The 25,174-nt window shown below is 35.7% G+C and overlaps 1 protein-coding gene across 2 annotated transcripts; it reads right to left on the bottom strand.

Moving 5' to 3' along the window:
• Positions 1-1,244: 1,244 nt before the first annotated feature.
• Positions 1,245-25,035, bottom strand: LOC306880051 (general transcription factor 3C polypeptide 2-like). 2 transcript variants are annotated; one of them, XM_079433327.1, is made up of 19 exons: positions 24,882-25,035; positions 23,815-24,036; positions 22,484-22,703; positions 21,791-22,097; positions 21,604-21,680; positions 21,417-21,494; positions 21,243-21,341; positions 20,282-20,509; positions 20,076-20,187; positions 19,854-19,965; positions 12,619-12,650; positions 11,914-12,043; positions 11,659-11,803; positions 10,170-10,331; positions 9,998-10,085; positions 9,798-9,917; positions 9,550-9,717; positions 7,258-7,365; positions 1,245-2,987 (listed from the first exon to the last, which is right to left on the bottom strand). In XM_079433327.1, exons 2-19 carry the CDS (start codon positions 23,996-23,998, stop codon positions 2,766-2,768), a joined length of 2,592 nt encoding a protein of 863 aa, XP_079289453.1. In that variant the 5' UTR covers positions 23,999-24,036; positions 24,882-25,035; the 3' UTR covers positions 1,245-2,765. The 2 variants fall into 2 exon arrangements, with proteins under 2 accessions (XP_079289453.1, XP_079289454.1); XM_079433328.1 differs by having other exon boundaries at positions 24,917-25,035.
• Positions 25,036-25,174: the final 139 nt, after the last annotated feature.

Here is a 25,174-nt window from a genome sequence, read left to right as displayed (position 1 = left end):
AATTGTGACTTTATATCTAGCAATTCTGAATTGTGAGATAAAAAGTCACAATTACCTTTTTTATTTTTTATTCAGTGGCGGCAACGGACTTCCATACTTATGTCATTAGATCTATTTGGTAATTTTATCAAACAGCACATAATATTTTAGAGAGGCAACCACAAAACATTCAAGAATTAATCAAATCTATCGCGAATAGGCTACTTACAGCTTTCGCTGTTTTTCACTTCCTGTATGATATAATAAGGGATTAGCTTTTGTGAAAGGCTCTAATTAAACGGAAAATCTATAAATGGATTATCAAAATAATGGAGACAAAATATTTCCTTATAAATAGCCCTTTTTCCATATGAAAAGTATTATAAAATACAACTAATATGATTCACATCTTAACAAATTCTGAGTATATTTTATTTAATGGTCTATGATTAAAACACATGTACTGAATAACAGGAATAACCTATATGCGTTCATATGCTTCAGATGTTAAGGGTTTTTAATTAAAATGTTGTTCCAGGACCAGCAAAAGATTTTGATCCAGGAATATGTCTTCCTACTTGCATTTTTAAACATAAGGTTGTATAGCTTATGCAACCTTACAGATTATTAATTGGGAAACAATTAATAATCAGTTATTCTTAAATTAAAGTAAAATACATAGGATTCATATTAGGCATTCAACTAGACAGAGGAAAAACATCCTAGTATTATTTACTAGAATAAGTCAGAGACTTAGTTTGAATATTGCACACAGCGTCACAACTCAAAAGGTAAGATGAATATGACAAATCCAAAATCAATTTCATATGCAGGTGCACTCAACCTAATGAAAGCTTCAGAACTGATAGCAGAGCGTGAGAGGGTACAGCATCGGTCATGTTTTTGACATGTTCTGCATTTTGTGTCATGAACTGAAAGACATTAATGTTGTTCTGTGGAAACTGTAAATAATCTACATGATTATTTTTGTCGTGCCTCAGATTTGTGTATGTGTCCAGTATATAAATTTGCTTCTTGTATAAACTTATCCGTCTATAAAAGTCCTGTGTGTAAATGTTTTATCCTTTGTGACTACATAAAGCCACTATATAACCAGAAACTAATGATGGATATTTAATTTTTTACATGCTTTTAATTTTATATGTCACATAATGTGTATGATTTTTGTAATCTGTAATAAAATCATGCAAATCAACCTTTTGCAGTGTCTCTCACAATAATAATTATACCATGTTCTAAATAATTAGTGGTAAACAACAAAGCAATTTTATCTAATATGATGAAACAATACAAATACACTTTACAGTTAACAATTCAGTAAACAGTACAAAACATTTATTTACAAAGTATGAATATTTACTGTTAAAACAGCCCAAAACTACTAACCATATCTTGAGCCTCACAGTCAGATCTAGATATTTAAATGAACACTCTAAATTGAAATCCATTATAATAAGCTTCCTTATTTAATCTTATCAGACAGACCACAGCAGCATTAATCTGACTGACACCTCTCCAGATTCTCATCACTGGAGTCAATTACATTCACTCAGACAAAATTGAGGTCAGGAATTATTAGGCGGGTATAAAGGTGCATCTGATCTTAATGTCAGAATGCTATTGGTTCAGGGACAACATTAACTCACATGCATGATGCCCTTACAAATTTGGCTAGACCTGAGTAAGAAGAATTTAAAAGAGGTAATAAAAACAAGAAAAAGGTAGGAATAACAATCATGTACAACAAAGCTCAAGATACAGAATTAAAGGAATATTTCTGCCAAAAATGAACATTTTGACTAATTACCCTCATGTCTTTCCATACCTGTATGCTTTTATTCCTTCTGTGGAGCACAAATGGAGACATGTTCACTAATGTAACAGCCACATTTTCCATATTAAGAAAGTGAAAATCTGGGATCCAAAGTTTCAGAAAACAAATCAAAACAATGAAGTACACCGAACACTACATTACTTGTTCTAACTGAAAATAAAACAGGCCCAGATTTAGGTTAAATATAATCTTCTCGTCATATTCGCAATGCTGCACTGTGATTGGACATGTAATTGTCAATGATTGGTCAACTTGCAATGACATCAGAACTAACATTCTATCTAAAGGCATGATATTTGAATACATGTAGACGACGACTGTGAATGACAAGAATTTACATATAGAATGGAAAAACATTTGTTTTCATGTTCCACAGAAGAAATAAAGTCAGGTCTGAAATGACATGGTGATGTTTAATTTTTGTGTTACAGTTCCTTTAAAATAAACATTTAGGGTAAGAGAGCTAGAGCTAAAGGGAAAAAACAGATCTTGATATGATAGCTAAATGAACAGATCCAATCAAAAGTTCTCACTAAATGTCAAGATGGATGTGCTTTATCACTATATCATTGAACTGGAACAGGAGGAAACGGAGAATAACGCTCCCCGTAAATGACACAGGTATAAGAGCTGATGATTTCATTCTCCACACATACTTTGGAAAGGACAATATATCAAGATAAAGATACTTAACTAAAAATAACACAAACAGACTTTCTGTCTGAGCTTCACAACGGTGCAAAGAAGTTCAAAAGGTTTTCCTCTCTGTACAGCACTAATACTAATAAAACAAAACGCACAAAAATATAAAAGCAGGAACATACAGAGGGTTGTATCAAAATAGTTTTCCTTCTTTCAATATAAGTTAAGGATAAAATTATGACAGCACAGTCCATTTGAGGATAGAGGTGAGAGGCTGTGGGGGTGGAGACTAGTGCACTTGTACTGTATCCGCTGTGCTGTGACGGACAGCTGTTGCGGAGTCATTGGGCTCCTGAGACTGGAACATGGCGCTGAACTGGGCTTGAGCTTCACACAACTGCTTGAGCATCACGGAGCAGCTCAGTCCACGTGCACAGTTCACACGCACCAAACCCGACTGCCCGCCCGACAGGATCCAGTTGTACGCATCCATGTTTGGGTTAAAACGGACCTGAGAGAGTATAAAAGCAGATTTTCTAAAGTAGATAGTTTGATTCATTGATTTGAATAATTTACTTCACTTAAGTGGTGAGTAGCTTGCATTTGGCACTTGATTAATGTTAATTTTGGCCCCTGTGTGTGTATAATATATATATATATATATATATATATATATATATATTAGGGCCGGGACTCGATTAAAAAAATTAATCTAATTAATTAGAGGCTTTGTAATTAATTAATCGAAATTAATCGCATTTTAATCGCATATAAATATTTGACCTGAGAACAGTGAGAAGTAAGTTTTTTTATCTGGATTTTTAAATTTCCCATCCACAGGGCCAACCAAAACGGTCTCATCAGCTTCTTTGTCCATGTTCACTGTGGTTTGTTTTTGGCTGTTTCTTCAGCGATCTTGCGTCCTTGTGTTCTCGTTCTACGTCATCATTAACCGTCGAAGTTCAGTTCCAATTCTCAAGAACGCAAGTATAGAGGATGCATGAAAGTGCCCGGATATGTTCTTGAAACTGAGGATGCATCGAGTGCAGACTTGAGAGAATCGAGCCGTTAGAAATCCCAGAAAACGCTGTGGGTGGCTGGTGTACGGAAGCCTGTAAGCTTTAAAGTCGCTCTCACAAATACTTAACGGCTCTTCAAGTTGAAAGTAAACATTTATCGTTTTGTTTTGGTTAATTTTAATAAAGTTATAAGACCCGGAGAAAGTCTGCATTTTTATTGGCATATTAAAATTAATCTTAACAGTAAAACATATAACGCTGTAAAATAAAACAATACAATTATATGAAAGTAATATCTATAATAGTATGAAATGTTTTAATAAGTTATGATATTTTGTAATATTTATTGTTCATTGGTCGCTGCTTATGCTGAGACTATGCGGTCAGTTAAGCAGGAACGCAGTACATCTCAATTCTCATAAGTGTGCGTTCTGTGTTCTCGCGTCCTTCCGAGTTCGTTCTTCCAAGGAAGCTTGGCAAGACCGGTCTCCACGAGAACGCAAGTCCGTTCTTTGTTTGTTGCAAGTAGCGCATTTAGAAACAGAACGCTAGTTGGTGCTCCAGTATAATCGGTCCGCCGAAACTCATCCAGTGACAAACGTTCCGCGGTGCAAAAATAAGTGCGATTAAAATGCGTTAAAAAAAATTAACGCGTTATTTTTGTGTAATTAATTAATCTAAATTAACGCGTTAAAGTCCCGGCCCTAATATATATATATATATATATATATATATTTTTTTTTTTTTTTTTATGGTCTGAACCTCTACTCAGATTAATAAGTAATTACAAAGGTCTGTTTAACCTTTTGTTCCTGGATGTCCTCTGTGGGTCACTGCACTATACTGCCAACAATAAAGCATTTCAGCACAGCTCTAATTATTCTGTGCATGTGGCTCTGCTCAACAATAAACAATTCTGCTGCTAGATGTCCAGTTCTGCCTGTAACTTCCTCTTTGACCACAATTCTCCTTTCTGAAATGATGTTCTTGAATGAAAGTTTGATCTTCAAACTTTTAGATATCTGACATGGAATTTTACAACAAAATAGATAAAGAAAGAATAATTTAAAAACAAAAGAATAAAATTAAAAACAATCTATCTATCTATCTATCTATCTAATAATTAAACTATCTATATGATATAATGAAAATATATGTACGCATGTATGTGTACTGTGCATCTTAAATGTGTACATATAATGTGTATATAAATATACATATATACATACACATACATATATATATATATATATATATATATATATATATATATATATATATATATATATATATATACACACACATATACACACACACACATATACAGTGGGGGGAAAAAAAATGATTTGATCCCCTGCTGAGGTTGTACGTTTGCCCACTGACAAAGAAATGATCAGTCTATAAATTTAATGGTATTTTTATTGAACAGTGAGAGACAGAATAACAACAACAAAAATCCAGAAAAATGCATTACACAAAAGTTATAAATCGATTTGCATTTTAATGAGTCAAATAAGTATTTGATCTGGCTCCCAGGTGTCTTTTATACAGGTAAGGAGCTGAGATTAGGAGCACTCTCTTAAAGAGTGTTACCTGTATAAAAGACAACCTGTCCACAGAAGCAATCAATCAATCAGATTCCAAACTCTCCACCATGGCCAAGACCAAAGAGCTGTCCAAGGATGTCAGGGACAAGATTGTAGACTTACACAAGGCTGAAATGGGCTACAAGAGCATCACCAAGGAGCTTGGTGAGAAGGTGACAACAGTTGGTGCGATTATTCGCAAATGGAAGAAATACAAAATAACTGTCAATCTCTCTCGGACTGGGGCTCCATGCAAGATCTCACCTCGTGGAGTCTCAATGATCATGAAAACGGTGAGGAATCAGACCAGAACTACACGGGAGGATCTTGTTAATGATCTCAAGGCAGCTGGGACCATAGTCACCAAGAAAACAACTGGTAACACACTACGCCGTGAAGGATCCTGCAGCGCCCGCAAGGTCACCCTACTCAAGAAAGCACATGTACAGGCCTGTCTGAAGTTTGCCAATGATTCAGAGGAGAATTGGGTGAAAGTGTTGTGGTCAGATGAGACCAAAATCGAGCTCTTTGGCATCAACTCAACTCACTGTGTTTGGAGGAGGAGGAATGCTGCCTATGACCCCAAGAACACCATCCCCACCGTCAAACGTGGAGGTGGAAACATTATGCTTTGGGGGTGTTTTTCTTCTAAGGGGACAGGTCAACTGCACCGCATCAAAGGGACGATGGACGGGCCCATGTACCGTCAGGGCCAGGGCATTGAAAATGGGTCGTGGATGGGTATTCCAGCATGACAATAACCCAATACACATGGCCAAGGTAACAAAGGAGTGGCTCAAGAAGAAGCACATCCCATAGAAAATCTGTGGAGGGAGCTGAAGGTTCGAGCTGCCAAACGTCAGCCTCGAAACCTTCATGACTTGGAGAGGATCTGCAAAGAGGAGTGGGACAAAATCCCTCCTGAGCTGTGTGCAAACCTGGTGGCCAACTACAAGAAACGTCTGACCTCTGTGATTGCCAACAAGGGTTTTGTCACCAAGTACTAAGTCATGTTTTTTGAAGGGGTCAAATACTTATTTGTCTTAATAAAATAACTTTTTTGGATTTTATTTTTGTTATTTTGTCTCTCACTATTAAAATAAACCTACCATTAAAATTATAGACTGATAATTTCTTTGTCAGTGGGCAAACGTACAAAGTCAGCAGGGGATCAAATTATTTTTTTCCCCACTGTGTGTGTGTGTGTGTGTGTATATATATATATATATATATATATATATATATATATATATATATATATATTTATATATATATTTATATATATATATATATATATATATATATATATATATATATATATATATATATATATATTCAATTTGACAGCATATATATAAATAACATTTGTCAAATTTATAACATTTTTCATTTTATTTTTCATATTTTACAAATTATATCAGCATAACATTATGAGGACAATTGAAATCTAATCAAAACTGAATTTCTAGTAGAATTTTGTAGCACAGGAACTACAAATTTACTTTATACAGAGAAATAACTAATCATTACATCAATCAAATGCAAGTGGGCATTTCTTACAATTCTTCTAACTATTCCTTATTGTGTCTTTTTCAGAAAAATTCACCTTCTCAATCTACACAGGCTGCTTTCCTGCTCTCCTCCCATCATCCACTCTAGATCCAGAGTGACATTTTCCTAATTTTACAGGCCATTAGCTTCCGTCCATCTTCTTGCTTAACTCTCAGCAAACCACCCACTCTTTCACTGGTCTGTGCAAATACAGCAGTGCACTGACTCTGCTACACACACCTATAGCTTATCTAAAACCAGTAACAATACGGCTAATACAGGTTCAGTCTACACAAGGTGATGATGGATCACCTTATGGGGAACATATTTAGAACCAAAATCTTATATTACATGGTGAAAGTATATTTAGAAGTATTTTTTTTTATAGAACTCTCTTCAATACTTGATTTTGATTGGTCTTTGGCAGATCCCCATGGTCTAGTAGGTGGTCAACAACTACTAAAAATTCTCCTCGCATTTCAGATGTTATCCTGACATCTGAAATATGCTGGCATGCATATTTTCAGGTTATTTCACAGCTCTACTACACTGACAGGGTGCTGCAGGTGTCAGTGAGGGCCTCAGCTGGGCTTGTAAACTGCTGTAAAGATAAATGCAATCTTACCTTGTAGAGCGCGCTCAATGGCATCTGGTCCACTTTAGCAAAACCTTTGAGCTCATGCTGGTGCAGGTGCTTCATCATGGCCCGATTTTCACTCTTAGCAAAGTTTCCCTGAGAGAAAAACAAAAAACAGTGTGAATACCCGCTCCAGAATTAAGCAAGCACTAGATAAGTAGTCATAGCTTTACTGTTCCCCCGCTTTTATTGTGGGTATCATCGACTACTTCACATTACAATCCATGTCACGTTCAAAATGTCACAATATCATATCAATATCAATATCATGTCACAATATCTAGTTTCCAGAGCCGATCCTCCCTATACGCAGAATACGCAAGCTGCGTAGGGCCCCCGAAACACCAGGGGCCCCCCTTGCTCTCAAAGATGTTTTAGTTTTTAGTTTCGTTTTTGAATTTGGTCAGCGGTTATGAAAACATGAATGGTCATTGTCACGCTCTCTATGTAAAAATCAGTCATACCATGTAACGTGAATGTCGAACAGTTGCTTGCACTTACTAAAAAAAAAACTAATTGTAAGCATACCGAGCCGTGGAAGAGATACTGTTTCTCGAGCGCTTTCCATGAGCACAATTCGAGAAGGAGTGACAAATGCGTTTCATCCATTCTTTCATCCCAACAACCCCCCCCCCCCCCCCCCCCATTACTTTGATGATGTTTTGTGATGGCTGAGGCCCAAGAAGGAACGTCTCGGTTACGTATGTAACCCTCGTTCCCTAAAGGAGGGAACGGAGACGTAACGTCAGTGTGACTAACTAGTGGGATCTCGCCCAAGAGCCCAATCACCTTCGAGTGTTAACAAAACAAGCCAATGACAGTTGGCGTGCGTGTTTCGCCACGTGCACCCCTCCCACGGGTATAAAGTGCTAGTGTCCTGCTCTACTATTAATACACTGAAAAAGAACCAAATACAGCAGTTAATCCAACAGTGGTCACAGTCCAGTGGTATCATTCAGACTATGGTTCTTTTAATGTGTGTGTGCAGTGATGACTGAGAAGAGTTCAATTAGCACAACTCAAACGGCTCGGTTTACCAAAAGAATCATAAGCTTAAGTAGATCATAGCACCACAGGCACCAATGGTTTCTATGATCAACTTAGCTCACAATGCTTTAGAGAATCACAGCCCTGGCCTGTTCCAGACCGTGGCCTCAAAGTGGACATGTGCAATGTGCCATGGATGGACGGACAGATGGGGGTGGAGCGCTGGAGCGTGAGACGGCAGAACAGATGGAGCATCTCTGTGATGGGGGGTAGGCCTCCAGGCAGGCATGACTTTAAATTAATGAAGGGTGCAGAACTTAATCAATATATAACACATCTGATGCAGGATGAGTTTCATAGGGATACGAGAGAGAGGGGTGTTACTATGCTAACATGCAGACTCTCTTCCACTCGCTCAGGTGTGCTGGGAAAATAACTAAGCCAATAAATCCAATCTGGCCACGGCACCTGCACAGTCCGCGTGTAATGATCTGTGCAATAGGCTGCAGTACACAGTTGCTATCACACACAGCTTATACACACACACTACAACTATCATACTCGCACATTAATGAGGCCGCTAATGGATTTTTACATGGTCTTGCAAACACATACATACAAGTCAATGTTGTACACACAAAAACAAACAAAACATCAGGGGCATATCAACCATTATAACTGGGGTGGACACGTTACTCCCACTTCCAGGAATTTACATCCATTGTTGTTGAGTATTAAAGGGATAGTTCAACCAAAAATGAAAATTCTGTCATGATGTACTTACCCTCATGTCATTCCAACCCTTTGGTTAATCTTCTAAACACAAATTATTATATTTTTAATGACACCTGAGAGGTTTCTGTCCCTCCATGGAAAGTCTAAGTAAATAAAACTAAAATACCCCCCCCCAATATGGCTAGCGCCAACCCGCTTTTCAACAAATCAGTAGCTCAAACTTTAGAGCATGGCAATAGCATGATTCCCAGGGAAAACAAGAATTGACTAAATGTAAACATGTGCCTTGAATGCAGTGTAAGTTGCTTTGGATAAAAGTTTGTCTGCCAAATGCATTATATAATTCATATTCATGAGCCTGCCAGCCTGATAATGTTTGCAGTGCACCACATTACTATTTTTTATGTGGCAACAAAAGATCAATACTCTCAAAATCTGATTTCCTACATCATTTCCCAAGCACAGAGACCTTATCATGAAGAAAATTGCTCGACGATGATGGAATTAAACAATGACTGCACAAAAGTAATTTAAAAGTAATCTTTTTGAGTTTCTCACCAGGTCCAAATCATGAAAGTGGAGATAGTACTTTCTGATTGCTCCTTTGTAACTCAGTGGCTCCTTCCTAGGATTACTTGCAGCATTTTCCACTTCCTCCTCCTCCTGTTCTTTATCTCCAAGCCTCTGACCGGGTTGAAACTGGACCATGTCAGTCCTGTACACCGACTACGTGGGTTAAGCAAAATAGTCAATGTTAATTCAAGGTTTGCGTATGTGGGAATTCAGATAGCGATAAAGAAACATACATATCTCCGTCGTTTAACAGTGCTGGGGTCTTTATCCATGTCAGGAAGCAAACTAAATAAACAATCTCCTCCATTGTCCACAATGGCAAAAGTATTTATCCAATCAGACATAGAAAGGCTCTGAAAAAAGTTGTTTTGTCATTATTAAACCATTTTGTCAATACTAAACCATGTAGAGATGTTATAAAATGTCTACATACCCAAATAGTAGCTTTTCTAGGACACACAAAGTAAGGCTTGATTCCAAGGTAACCTGAATTAAAATAGTGAACCCCATGTTGTCCAAACCTACGCAGTGTAAAGGAATACGATTGTTTAATAAAAATATAAACATGTTGACTGACTTAAAACTTCAAAATATCAGAGACTAACGTGGTAAAGCAACACTCTTGAGCCATCAGGATGCCGCTCCAAAAGAGGGGCCAGTACACTTCAGGGGACAAGCAGCGCTTTACTGCCAAAAGAGGCATGTAGGTTTTTCTCACATCCCACATTTTTGCCATGCGGTCATCTCCGACTGTCACCAACAAGTTACTGCCAACAATAGCACACAACAATTGCAGATAAAAATATTACGTACTGTGTAATTCAAGCTTTTTCCATACCTCATCACAACTGCAGATAAATCAGTATTTTAGAGAACATTCCCATAATGTTTGTGCAATTATGAAAATGGATATTGTCTCACTTGATGTTGTCTCTATGTTTTTTTTTTTACATTTAACACTGCTTTGAGTGGAGTTGTAGTTAAGTGCTTGCAACATGCAGAGGACAAACTAGCAAGCTTCTAGTTACCACTATGCCACACCATCCCAAAAAACAAAACAAAAGAGGGACCAAGGCTGCTGTGAGCTAGTGTCCTGTCATTGAGATTAGTATACGATGCAATATGGGAGGAAATGATGTCAATTCAGTGTCCATACTTCTCCTCTTCACATCTGGACAGTAAAAGGGCAGAAGAGACAGCTGATCCCCCTGCCAACCCTCTTGCTTGAATACTTGAAATTTGCTGCATGTGTACAAATTGCAACCCTTCAGAGCAATAAAACCCAGAGACTGTTCTGCTTTTTCTGAGGCTGAGGTATATCTGAATTCTACATTTTGAATCTAAATGACAAGAAAAATAAATTCCAAACACAATAAATCTCCACTTGATTTCACTAGCCCCCTGTGGAGAGTGGGATAGGGTGTCTTTTTCCAAATGAACTTCTCTAATGCCACTTACAAGAGTCTCTTATAAGGTCACAGTGCTTTAAATGTAAGTGCTAAGAGCAGGCTGCTGAAACTACTGATGCTGAAACAAAACATGATTGGAATGGTAATGTATTTGATCTAGACTGCTTCTCTGTTACTAAATGAGAAAACTCCATGAGTGTGCTGTCTCGTGGCATGAATATCATACAGATAATGTCATGCATGAAGATTTAAATACACTACAAATACAAATGAAATTAATGATACTGAACACTACAATCAAATATATCATGCATAACAAAATGTGTTAGCATAAAATATTTTCAGTTTATATTCAGTTAAGATCAAGAATCTCCTTTAACAAACATACACTTCTGTTTAAAAGTTCCAAGCTGAATTTTTAGCATTACTTCAGTCTTTAGTGCCACATGATCCTTCAGAATTCACTCTAATATGTTGATTTGGTGCTGAAGAACATTTCTTCTTATGAATGATGAAAGCAGTTATTCTGCTCAATATTTTTGTTCCAGGATTCTCTCATAAACAGAAAGTTCAAAAGAAGATCATATATTTAAAATTGAAATCTTTAATCCCAATAAATAAATAAATAAAATTATAGTCTTGCCTAATCCGACATACAGTATGATGCTAGACTGATGGGTCTCACCTTGAGGCTTTGCACCAGCACAGGGTCCGGATGTTTTCGTCATGAGCATAGAAACAGTGGTAAGGGTACAGATACACACCTCCATCTGGAGACTTGACTTTCAGTAGTGTAGACTTACTAACAAGATCCCATAAACCAACCAGACCTGGAAAAGAAAAAGTGAAGTGATTGCAATATGCATATAAACCAATCTATTTAAAATTAGCAATTCTGTTTAGAAGAACAGAGGCCTATAGACAAAACATATGAAATCACCATCATAAAAGCCAGCAGCCAAGAGGTTATGTGGTTTGACATGGAGCCAATCCATAGCAAAACACAGACCACTTTGACCTTTATGATCCGCCTGGTTGGAGCCCATCTTCAAAGTCAGAACCTTCTTCACCTGCAAAAACACTTCACAATAAAACTCACTAGAACATCCATCTGTAAAGATAAAGATTTATATATAAAAATATATATATATATAAATTGCATACATTTAGTATGTAATTAGTATGTATAAATAATTAATAATAAAATGTTTTCATGATAAATCACAATTTAACATTTGCTCAATAGTCAATAGCCGTTTCGTTCTGGCATTGTCCAAAAAAATTTCTGCATTAATCCTCCTCTCTATGCTTAACATTTCGTTTGAGGAGCCCCTTCTACCATGACAGCTAATTTCCAAACGATCATCTCTCGGATGTGTGAAAATGTTACGTAGACAGCCCATAAAACAGCCCAGAGGTGCCATACTGAGAACAGTTTTAGTGGAAAGTCACCTCAACTGTGAAATTGAGCAGTCAAAATTACACGTCAGATTCAAGCAAACACATTCCAATGATCTCTTGCAATTCAAGTCAGATGCTTTAGGTCTAATGCAGTGATCGTGTAATATGTAATTTATTGAAACAAAGACTGAGGTGTTATCTGTGAGAATACGAGGCATGCTAGCAGAGGGGGATATTGACCTACCCGGCATATCAGCGGTGCTTGGCTGGTTTCTCCTATTGGAAAACACATAAATGTGTTCAATGCCGTGCACTTATAGATAGGAGCATTACTAGACAACACATGACTGCATTTATCAAGAAAAAAAATCAAAGGAACAAGGATCAAATGACATGTGCTTATTTGAAATAAAGTAAAGTGTAAATAAGCAGCAGTTTAGTTTAATGTCATAATTTAAAGGGGTCATACACAGTACATTCTTATACCTTAGTTTTTTGTGCATCAAACAGTCATGATTTAGCTTATGACCATTTTCCACTCTCTCTCTTAGACTATTAGAATTAAATGGGCTGTTTTTGCTACTATTGCTAGTAAGACTTTTTTTTATGTACATGCAAAATGAGTAACAGCACATTACTGAATAGATTAGAACTAACAGATTACCCTAATTAAAACTAATTTACATTTAGTTATTTAGCAGACGCTTTTATCCAAAGAAATGCGGACAATAGAAGCAATCAAAACCATGAAAGAGCATCAATATGCAAGCGCTATGACAAGCCTCGGTTAGCCTAACACAGTACATGTAGCAAGTGTTTTTTTTTTTAAGAAAACAAGTAGATAGAATAAAAAAAGAAAGCTAGCGTTAGAGGGTCAGATAGATACAAATAAGACTAATAAATACAAAGAAGACAGATAGATAAAACAGAATTAGAATAGAGAGTGCTAGAGTTAGAGGGTCAAATAAAGATGGAAGAGATGTGTTTTTAGCCGTTTCTTGAAGATGGCTGAGGAATCAGCTAGTCGGACTGAGTTGGGCAGGTCATTCCACCAGGAGGGAACAGTTAATGAAAAAGTCTGTGAAAGTGATTTTGTGCCTCTTTGGGATGGTACAATAATGCGTCGTTCACTTGCAGAACGCAAGATTCTAGAGGGTACATAGGTCTGAAGAACTGAATTTAGGTAAAGGGGTGCAGAGCCAGAGTTGGTTTTGTAGGCAAACATTAATGCCTTGAATTTAATGCGAGCAGCTATTGGTAGCCAGTGCAAATTGATGAACAGAGGTGAGCCGTGCATTCTTTTCGGCTCGTTAAAGATTAATCTTGCAGCGGCATTTTGGATTAATTGTAGAGGTTGGAAGACCTGCCAAGAGAGCATTGCAATATTTCAGTCTGGACAGAACAAGAGCTTGAACAAGGAGTTGTGAAGCATGTTCCAAAAGAAAGGGCCTGATCTTCCTAATGTTATATAAAGCAAATCTGCAGGACCGGGCAGTTTTAGCAATGTGGTCTGAGAAAGTCAGCTGATCATCGATCATATCTCCAAGGTTTCTGGCTTTTTTTGAAGGAGTGATGGTTGATGTGCCTAACTGGATGGTGAAATTGTGATGAAGTGATGGGTTTGTTGAAACAATGAGCAGTTCTTTCTTGGCCAGGTTGAGTTGAAGGTGATGGTCCTTCATCTAGCAAGAAATGTCTGTTAGACATGCTGAGATGCGAGCAGCTATCGTCGGATCATCAGGATGGAATTTAACACAATTAGTACTACAAACACTGCAAAATCTGGAAGTTTGAATCAGATGTCTGTGTATATCTGTATGGCTATAGTGGTTGTGCAACAGGGATTCATATTCTCTATAAACCAACAATATAAAACAAAAGTGAAGTTGTAGAGGTGGTGAATAGAGTTACGTGTATGAAAGTGTGATAGACTTTGGACAGACACTGTGTGTATGAGTGTGCAAAAGTGATATATAGCCACGCAGCTTTAAGTCGGAACCATACAGAGCGGTGACGGGTCGATCAGATCGATAAAGCATCGCACCTCTGATCCACTCATTCTGGCAGACAGCCCTGACCAGGGGCCCTTTCTCTGGGCTGACTAAGGTATTTTTGATTGACAGGCCCGGAGGATACGGGTGTCAGGTATTCGGCTGAAATTCATAGCTTCAAACACTAACAACAGTGTAGCGATGCATCTTTTTTGTCATTTCAATTATAGATCCTTGTCTGATGAAAACAAGCCAGTAAATTATTTCCATTGAGAAGGGAGGAGTCTGCGTCTCTCTCGTCACCTTTTTACGGGACACCCTTTAACTTCAGAGAAAACCTATTTATAATTATCTACCATAAAACCTCCAGACCTGAGAAGATAATGGGAAGTGGGAATTTAGTTTTATCACTAGCATTTTGAAACGTGTCAAAAGTATATAATGTATAATTGCTACTGTGGGACCTTTTCAATCAATAAACAAACCAATAATCAATCTACAGTAAGAAAATGTTCAAATGAATGCAGTGATTTGAATCAGTGAATACAATACAGTGATCTGCATGAAATTAGAAAAAAATATAAAATTAACAAAAACCTAAAGAAAGAATTAAACAGAAAGACAACAAAAGCAAAAATAGCAATAAAAATAAATAAATATTGAAAACAAACGAAAATATCAAATCAAAAGCAAAATAAAACAAACAAACAAACAAAAGCTGAATAACAATACAAAATAAACAAAATGTTCCTTTACATTTATATGCACAATAAATAATAACAAAATATAAATAAAGTCTAAATAAAAACAAAATAAAATCCACATTATAAGCAATACAAAAAATAAAAGTACATAAGCAAACAACTAATTATAATAAAACAGCATTAAATTAAATAAAACAAACTAAAAAAAGCAATGCAAAACTAAATTAAAAGACAACTAAACATAGTATTAAAAAGTAAAATAAACGATAAAAAGAAAAGTTAAACAAAGTTAAAAAACAATAAAAACACATTCCTTTACATTTACAAATATTAACAAAATAAATTAATAAATAAAAACCTTAAAAAACGAATTAAAGACAATAAAATGTATTTAAAAAAAAACTTAAATATACATAAAAAAATACCAATAAAACAAAATTAAATGAAAAAAAAAACTAAAATAAGTTAAAAAAAAATAATTAAAACATAAAAAGGCAAGTAAAAATTACAACAAGTAACAAAACAAGTAAAACAACGCCACATTAATAAGATAAAAAAAAAGACAATAAACCCCCCCCCCCCCCCCCCCAAAAAAAAGATGTTGGTTTATAAGCACAATTTCTCTCTAACACACTCTCTGCACCACACACATGCTATAAAAGCCAAAGAGCAGGTCTGAGGTCGGTGAGAACGATCGTACGCTCAGTAATGAAGGTTAGTTCCCTGAGGGTGGAAAGAGTTCTTGGCCAGAGCTCATTGCTGGGTCACTGACCAAAGACTTCAGGAGAGTGAGTCCAGCAAGAACCACGAACAGCCTGTCAATAGGAAACGGTTTCTGAGCCCATCCCAGGGCCAGTGTGGAGATGTTAAACTGGTGAAGTGTGAGAAGCAATTTCTGTGGTAATATCAGGAGAATACAATGGGAATACAAAGAGTAGTGAGAGAAAGAATAGCGTTTGAAAGGTCATACCGCATTTTATTAGTTGGACAATATCCAGCCTATCATTAAAAAAAAACTCATGAGCATTCAACCAGGATTTCTTTCTCTTAAGTTCCCCTTTAAGACTCCACTAAGAATTGACACTAACAGCTTCAGTCCTTTGAGAGAAAAAGATTTTTAAAGAAAGCATTTGTTACATCCGAACAGCTCCTTCTGGCCTCAGGAAAGTGCAATTAGGAAAACATTAAAGCTTAGAGTAGGATCAATGCTCACAAACAGAGAATAAGACACTGGCAGCACTGAAGAAAAGAGATGGTTCGTTAATGAACGAGGGCAGTTGGTTTCTTATCTCTACTGGAGCAGGGCCTGAGTCTACCACAAAGAGGGCCCCAGAGGGACCAGAAGGATGGACCGTATCACTACTCAATAACTAGAGAAATCTAGTACAAAAGCTGAATGTCTGAATGATAAATAGTGAGGAAGGCAATGAAATGGCCCTTGTTTGCTAGTGTATTAAGAGCAGTGGAAAGTTTATTACTCAGACTGTGTTATGAGGATGTGAATGACAATGTATTTAAAAGTGTTCAGGATTACAAAAAAATTCAATTCAGTTTAATTCCATGATATTTCCAGGTTTTCCATGACCATTCTTGACAAAACATATTTAATAAGATTATTTTTTATTAAATTACACCTTATTCAAATTTTTATTATTATTATTATTATATGTTCAAATAATATTATATTTAAATTACTTGTGTAATAGAATAGGAAGTTGAAAGGAACAGCATTTAAAAAAAAAAAAACAAATGTCTTATGTTACTGTCAGTAAATTTAATGCTGAATAAAAGTATTATCTTTTTAAAAAAGGAAAAAAAACTGTACCTTAAACTTTTAAATGGATATTGTATTATAAATAAACTTATTTGTATTTTTATAAAATTACATTTTGTTCAAATTTTATAACGCTTTTCAAATATTCAATTTTATTCAAAAATTTATTTATTTTTATATTAATATTTATTATTATTAATAATACTATTTATATACTATATAAATATTATTGAATAATATATGATAATAACATTTAATTTATATTAATATGAATTAGTATGACTATAACATTATTAACAAACCAAGAACATTGCAAACACAATTTTGTATTACTATATCTTAAAAATAACGTATTATATTGTAAAATAATGATTTTAGCGCAGGTAAAGGGTGCTGTTAGGCACAACATAAAGAAGAAATGTTTCCATGATGTTTAAACAAGTCTGCTACACGAGTTACAAATTAGGTTTCAGTGGTATAATGGAAAAAGTTAATGGTTCGCTTCTTACTGGGTTCAAACCTGCAACCTTTCAATTTGCAGCTTTGATCTTTAACCAGTACACTGCATCACTCAGTATAATATATTATCTGCTCTTGAGATATAATGGATTGGTAGGCTCTATGCTCAATCAATTAAATTATGATGTGCATTCATCATGTTAACCCAAGGCTGGCATCTGGATCCAGTCAGTAAACACAGTAGTAGCAGATCAGTGCTAGAGGGAGAATGCTACACACACACACAAGTCCGTCTCTCTTTCTTACTGTCATCGTTCAGGATTGTCAGAAGGCTCTTTACAGTTCAACCAAGCCTTTACTGTGGTATCTGTAGAAAAGCTATCATTTAGCATTCTCATTTAATATATGTAATCTGAATTCTGCAACATCAAAAGCAGCATAATATAATAAAATGCTTGCTATTTACATGCTTCTTGCCAAGAATTTCATTTAATCAGAATACGCTGATATGTTTGAATGGCCATTGGAAAAACACACTTTTTGCTTGCAGAACGGTCAATAGCTCCTAAAGCAGACTCAGCCAGGAGGAGAGATCAGTATAGCTGTAGATAAGCAGCATTTCACTGCTGTGAAAAGGGGGGCTGCTAATCAAACGGCTGAAGGCAGTGAAGCTCAAATAGGCACTAGACCCTCCCTGCTTTTTTCTAGCTCTCTCACTGTGACCGTGATGAACGAGAAGCCTTGGGAGGATAATCTTTTGCAAACACACACAGTACAGATAATGTGTGTTTAAGAGAATGAAAGAAAAGAGGAAAACAGGGAATGATGCGGCGGATGGCAGGTCATCAGTCTGTTCCCAGCACTCCCTGAGGAGAGGCCATTATGAGCTCCCATGGGACAATCAGCCAACGCTGGCCATTTTATCAGAGCATGAGGCCTTGAGATGTGCAATGAAATAAATTAAAATCCCCACATCCACATCTATGTGCATAAACAGCTTCAAAAAATATTTGTTTGAAATCCTGTTGTAAAATACTAAAGCTTGACTAATATTGTAATAATAATAATAAAGATAATTGTTCTTGCTGTCACAAGGATTTGATTTCATTGATTCATTTATTAATTCAATAATAATAATAATAATAGTTACCATTATTATTTTATTCATTCATTTATTTATTTATAAAGCACCTTTAAAAACAACCCAAGAACTGTACAGATCAGAGTCATCGAATAAAAATACAAATTACAATCGCTCAAACAACAAACTTTTTTTATATAATTTATTTTTTATTTTTATCTTTTTATATTTTAAATTTTATATAATAGTAAATATAGTAATAACTATTATTATATAAATTACTACTATTATTATATAATTATATTTTAAACTATTATTATATAAATAACTATTGTTATATAACAACAACAATTATTATTATTATTATTGAATGAATGAATAGGTGAATCAATTAAATCGAATCATTATAACAAGAACAATTATTTCAATAAGTTTATTCATTCATTTAATAGTAATAATTCTAATTATCATAATAATATACATATCATTATCTATATAAGTATAATAATTATATTATAATATTTATTTATTTAATTGAAATAATATTAGCTATAGTATTACTAATTATTACATATTACTAATCATTGTTTGTAATCATTATTTATAATTATTATTAGTAAATGAATGAATTTTAATTATTGTTCTTGTTATTATCATTTGATTTGACCAGTTCATCTTTTCATTCAATAATAAAAAATGGTAATAATTATCACTATTAATTATTATAAATGTTAAATAATTAATAGTTATTGCTATATATATATATATATATATATATATATATATATATATATATATATATATATATATATATATATACTTACTAAATAATAAATAAATAAACACACAGATAAATATGCAGTTATTCAGTTAATCTTCTGAACAATTCAGTGTGTTGTGTTTTAAACTATGTTTTCCAATATTTGTGAAAATTAAGCAAAGTCATCACACAAGATAGATTAGCGTTTGTTTAGTGGTAATGGGAAAATGCATTATAGGACTTGGCTTGAGGCTCTTTTGTCTTGTGCTGCTCTCTTCTGGAAGGACCAACACATTGCACATGGATTCACTGGGAGTTTGACTACGTTCCAGCAGAGCAAGCACCTCCAACCCTGCTCCTGCAGAGCTACCATTCAACAGACATCAGGTTCAACCCTGCCCCAACACACCTGCTTGTAATTATTAAGCAACCCTGAACATCTTAATTAGCTGGTTTAGGTGTGTTTGGGATTGGAGCTACACTCTACAGGAAGGTGGCTTTCCAGGTGCAAGATTGGATATCTCTGTTCTAAAAAAACAGCCTCATGTGTCAAAGAAACAGAGAGTGAAAATAGTCATGAAAAACTTAACTTTGACTGTCTTTGGAACAACCATTTCAAGTGGAGCTGAATGCTAAAAAAAATAATAAAAAAAATGTAACCCCACTAAAGAAATAAGAAGCACAGGTTATGCAGTTGACCATTTCCTCACCTTTATTCTGATGGTGTGCTGCAAGGGCTTCTGGGTGTGGAAGACTGTAGACACCAATGGTTCCATTAGAGAAAGCTGCTGCTAGAAGACCTAATCTAGGCATCTGTGGAGCCTGAGAAAAACAAAAATACATTTACATCAATGTACACTACAAAAAAACATATGTACAGTTCATTTTCTCCTCATGAATCTTCCTAGACTTTTTCCTATGTCATCTCTTACCGTTCTGCTGGTAGAGGGCAGCTCCCACACTCCCGCAGGACACCACCTTATATTCCAGATGCATCCATCATCTATCGCCAAAGCATATGCTAGATGAGGAGCAGTTGAGGGCCTGAAGTCGGGGGATAAAGTCAGAAATGACCAATTTATTGTAAAACCCAACCTTTCCTTTTAAAGCCGGTCTGGAAGCGTCTTATCTGGGTCACCTGCTTTTGCACTGAAGGTCTCCGATGTCCCACAGCTGCAGTAAGACAGGGCCTGTGTGCAGCTTATTGATTTTGTGTTCGTCATCCATGCCTTTGTGGCAGTAAATGGCGGCATACTGTCTTTTTGCCGCCCCGTCAGGACATGGACACCACTCCAAGGACCGCACAGGACCCCCCACAAAGAACAGAGCATCCCAGCGCTCAGAATGATGTGGCAATGATTCAAACCTGCAGATTAGCATACACCATTACATATGAGTAAACATATACTACTGTTCAAATTATTTATGCATTATTCAGATTTCCATTTAAAATAAATGCTCTTTTGAAGATTCCATTCTTTTAAGAATCCTGACAAAATTGTATCAGTTTCCAGAAAAATATTATGCAGAGCAATTTTTTTCAACACTGAGAAAAGTTTCTTGAATAAGAAAAGTTTCTTGAGCAACAAATCAGCATATTAGAATGATTTCTGAAGGATCATGTGACATGGAAGACTGGAGTAAATCACATTTAACATTTTAAAATATATTTGTAATATTTCATAATATTACTGTTTTTTATCAAATAAATACAGCCTTGGTGAGCATAAAAAAACATGAAAAAATCTAGCCAACTCCAAACTTTTGAATAGTAATGCACTTTGCAATTTCCTTAAACAAAATTAAAAATAATAATAATACTTAAGTTGTTAATCTACTATCTGAGTTTTTCCCAAACTGAGGTATGAACTGCATGTTATTCATTATTATTAATTTTACAATTATTTTAAAGTAAAAATAATCAAAATAAATATTTATAAATATTTCATTTTTTGAAACAATTAACTATGAACTGCAGGGAACCATGAATTTTACTATTAAACATGCAAATGTTTTGTTAAATTATTCCAATATTAACTCTCAGTGAGTACTTCATGTAAATATTTTAGAACTTATGTGTTAAACTAATGATATCTTACCTCTTCACCGTTTGCAGTTTGATCTGTCCCTTGATGCTTTCCCGTGTAAAGGTAAAAGAAGCAGATTCTTTCTCTTGGGGTAAATATTTTTCAGCCTCACTGTTAATTGAAACAAATGACTGTTAAAATTAAGATTTCTCAGATTCCATCAATAATATTTAGCTACACTAATACCTCTTAGACAGGAAATGCCAATCTTTTGCAGAAGGAATCCACTCTGGAAACACCCAGGGGGAAAAGTTTTCATCCCGGCTAGCAAGAGCATTTGGTGAAAGAAGAACAAGCATTATTAAGATACAAGTGATAAAGATACTATGAACTATTAAATTTTACATCATATATTGAAAAGTGGATGGCTTACAATTTTTTGGTCCTACTAAAACAGTTCCAAACAGGCTGCATGGCATTGTTAGCCAATCCATTTGGAATAAGACACTGCTGTTGAGCAAAACACAATGAAAAAAATTAAACAACAGATATGGAAATGAATCTCAAAATCATCCAACAGCGCAAGATGTTTAATGAGTATCTGATTATTAACGACTCACATAATTTCCTCTGGGTGGTTTGCTGGATGGTCTGGATAATCTGCGCTCTATGTTCAAGCTGAAGTCTGGCTCTGAATCTTCATCTTCATCTTCGCTCTCTGCCTCTTCGTCTTTTCCTGGGGAAAAGTCCTCATCATCATCCGGGTCGCTTTCATAATCTGGAGTTTTTCTTTTGGTCCCCCTTCCCCTTGCAGTTTTCTTTTTCTGGTCAGTGCCATCCGCTTCACCAGACTTGGACGTTTCTTTAATGGAGGATTTTGATGGAGCACCAAGATCCTTGGCAAGATTGTGGAGATAATCTAAAGCACTAATCAAGAAAATTTGATTATTAACAACTTCATTATAAAATTTTCAGTTGGTCACTTTGTGAGTAGCTCAACGGTAAGATTGTTGCCTGATCAATAGAACAACCTGAGTTCAAGTCTGGATCAGAACATGTCATCTGATCATTGATTATTCTGAAGAAAGATGACTCACTCTGCTGCAGGACTGCAATGCATTGCTTTCAGCAGATATAATAAATATTGTAATCTAGAAACTGAATAATGTCTCCCAAACATATGTTAACACATATATGTTTTTTTTTTGCATGTGACTGCTTTATAATGACCAGTTTTAATGTAAGTGATTGTACATTTTGCATACAGCATGCAGTATGGATATTGGGAAATTGCATACAGCTGGAGAACATACACTTTAGCAGCTCTCCTCTTGGGCCGACCACTAGAAGTGAGTTCAGAAGTATCAGAGACTGCTGAAATGTCACATTGTGGTGGAGTCTGTGGAATGATCTCCTTTCTTCTCCTTTTGGCAGGAGTCTTTGCCTTTGGTCCTTGCTTCTTTTGGGTTTCCTCTGTATTAAGTGGGTTTTCATGATCCACACCTGGGGGACCCTTAGAGCTAGGTGTTTGTCCTGCATTGTAAAAAGTGCTATTTAAATAACGGTGACTTGACTAACAAAGTTTCAAAGAACGATGTGGGAATAGATATATTTCTGATTGCACAGACATATAAAAAATAATAGTAAAAAGGACAAAAATAAAATAGTATCTTTCAGGGCTCGCAAAATCGCTAGCTCGACGTCCCGTGTTTTCCACTCGGGCAACCAAAATGTATCAAAGCCCTAAATATAGGGCTACCACGGGTCCTTAAATTTGATTCAACTAAACTGAAGAGTTGTAAATATGTTAAACGGTATAAGAAAAGTCTTAATTATAATTTCAAGAAGTCTTACAGTTGGGGGTGGAAAGGCAAGAATTATTATGTCATTGACTAAATATGAGCGCTGCATGTTTTAAAGTCAAAACACAGCACGGATGTCTTTAAGTGAATGTATCTCTGAAGGGAACCAACTGTCCTCAGAAACGTATCGTTGGCATTTTCATTTAATCTTGCCTGATAAAACAGCGTTTATGAGCCTGGTGCTGTTACCGGGGGAACCGCTTTATTTCAGCAATCTTGCGGAGAATGAATTTGCATTTCCAAAAAGCCTATCTTATGTTTAGATCAATACCCAATTGTGCATATCAAACCATGTTTTTACGCAGCAAACACATACAGTTGTAAATGTTAAAGAAGCTAATGTGCCTTCTAAAAATCTAAACAATTTAGGCAGTTTGAAATTAATCTAATAATTCATATGTTTGACTTATCATAAAAATTATTTAAAGGCTTTTATAAGATTTCTTTTTTGTGAAAACCTGTATCTGAATTGTAAATCATGTCATTTTATGGCTTGATATGTCCAACCCCACTCATACAGTGTTCATTTTACTTGTGCAGCTCTTAAAAAGTCATAAATTGATTTTTTTAAATTCTGCAGATACCATGTAAATAGTAAAATAAAACTCTTTCCTTGATATTTATGTATTGAAAATGTTTTTGATTGACATTTATGGTCTTTTTTTATTTGGGCTAGTTAAACTCATTTTCGGGCTAGCAAAATCTGAAGAGTACCTGGGATCTTGAAATTTTGCGAGCCCTGATATGTAGCACTGTATGAGAGTTGGTCTTTGGCTGCTTACCAGGTATTTGCATCTCTGGCTCCATCTTCTGAGACTCTGAAGAATCAAGAACTTCACCTGAATCCTGAGCCGCTCCTTTACTCTCATGGTTAATCTGTGCTGGTTGGTCATCAGTGTCTTTTTCACACGGCAAACCCATTTTTTCACCTTTCTGCTCACCCAACTTTAGGGCAGCAGCTGCCATTAATACTCGTTCTTCCACAGAACTGCTGCCAGTCCAGTCTATAAGTACAGAATAATGATGATTTTACACACAAAGCCGTATAAATATATGGATCTAGATAATATATTAGATCTAGATATTATATTATTCTCCTATATACCTGCTTAAAAAACACACAATAGAAGCCCAACAGAAACCAACACAGAAATTCCAATGGTTTCCATTAAAATACCATTAGCTTTTCCCAGTAAAACATTACAAAATTCCTTTTTATAGTGCGTTTTGGGCATTTTTCCAATAGGATTTAACATCCCACCAACAGAACCAGTAGACACCATTATAGTTTCCATTAAAACCAATACAATTCCCATCATAACCATTAAATCCATTGCATTTTATATTGTGTTTTGGGCAGGATTCTATTGTTTGTTTGTTTTCAGCAGGATAATATAAGTTTTCGTGATATTACAAAGTCGAAAGCCACATATCCAAAACCTAAAGTATTAACACCTCATGCACAGTTTTGTTGGCGCCTCTCTTATTCAGTAGTAAAATTCACGCATGCGCAAAATAGCGATGACAGGGGACTTGCTTACAGAACATTTAAACATGAATTAAATCAAATAATTAAATCTCCTGCGCTCAAAATAAACAAAAATAAATGCATTTTACTTTGTAGAAAGCTTCCACTCAACATAAAACTGTTTTTAAAATAAATATATAACGTTAACACGTTGAGAGGTGTTCTAAAAGACTTCTACTCTAGGAAAGTACAGGAAAGACATGGGCTTTTTCTCCGTACTGAAGAGTTTTAACAGTGGCTCAGGCTGCTCGTCCCCTCTTTCCTTCAAGCACACAGCAGAAGGTTCACGCGGGTTCGAATCCAACGCAATCAAAGACTCACCGCAGCCAGATACAATGTGTCCGATCCCGATTTACATTAAAACGCTAATATTCAGCTGTACTGTACAGAAATTTGCTGATTTCCACGAAACTCTTGGGCTAAAGCATTTTTGACATCAGTTTGCCGTCGCCGCCATGTTGTAACGCTCGACTATGACCTCGCGTGCTCACTACCGCCCCCTATCCAGCACTGCCGCCGGAGTGTCTTTTAAATCTGTGCGTAATCCCTCCTGACCACGAGGTGGTATCAATGTGGTCAAGCGGAGTACAGCACCTTATTGTCACATGCATGCA

The sequence above is a fragment of the Barbus barbus genome, assembly GCF_936440315.1.
Source record: "Barbus barbus genome assembly, chromosome: 14".
NCBI classification, from domain to species: Eukaryota; Metazoa; Chordata; class Actinopteri; order Cypriniformes; family Cyprinidae; genus Barbus; species Barbus barbus.
This window is presented reverse-complemented; position numbering and strand designations above follow the sequence as displayed.

Excerpts from the sequence above, each read along its gene's own strand:
- LOC306880051 (XM_079433327.1), bottom strand. The coding sequence starts at position 23,998 with ATGGCAGCTGCTGCCCTAAAGTTGGGTGAGCAGAAAGGTGAAAAAATG. Across the intron at positions 22,098-22,483 it reads AAGAGGAGAGCTGCTAAAGT|TGCTTTAGATTATCTCCACA; the intron begins GTATGTTCTCCA and ends TTTCTTGATTAG. Across the intron at positions 9,718-9,797 it reads CTGTTAAACGACGGAGATAT|TCGGTGTACAGGACTGACAT; the intron begins GTATGTTTCTTT and ends TAACCCACGTAG.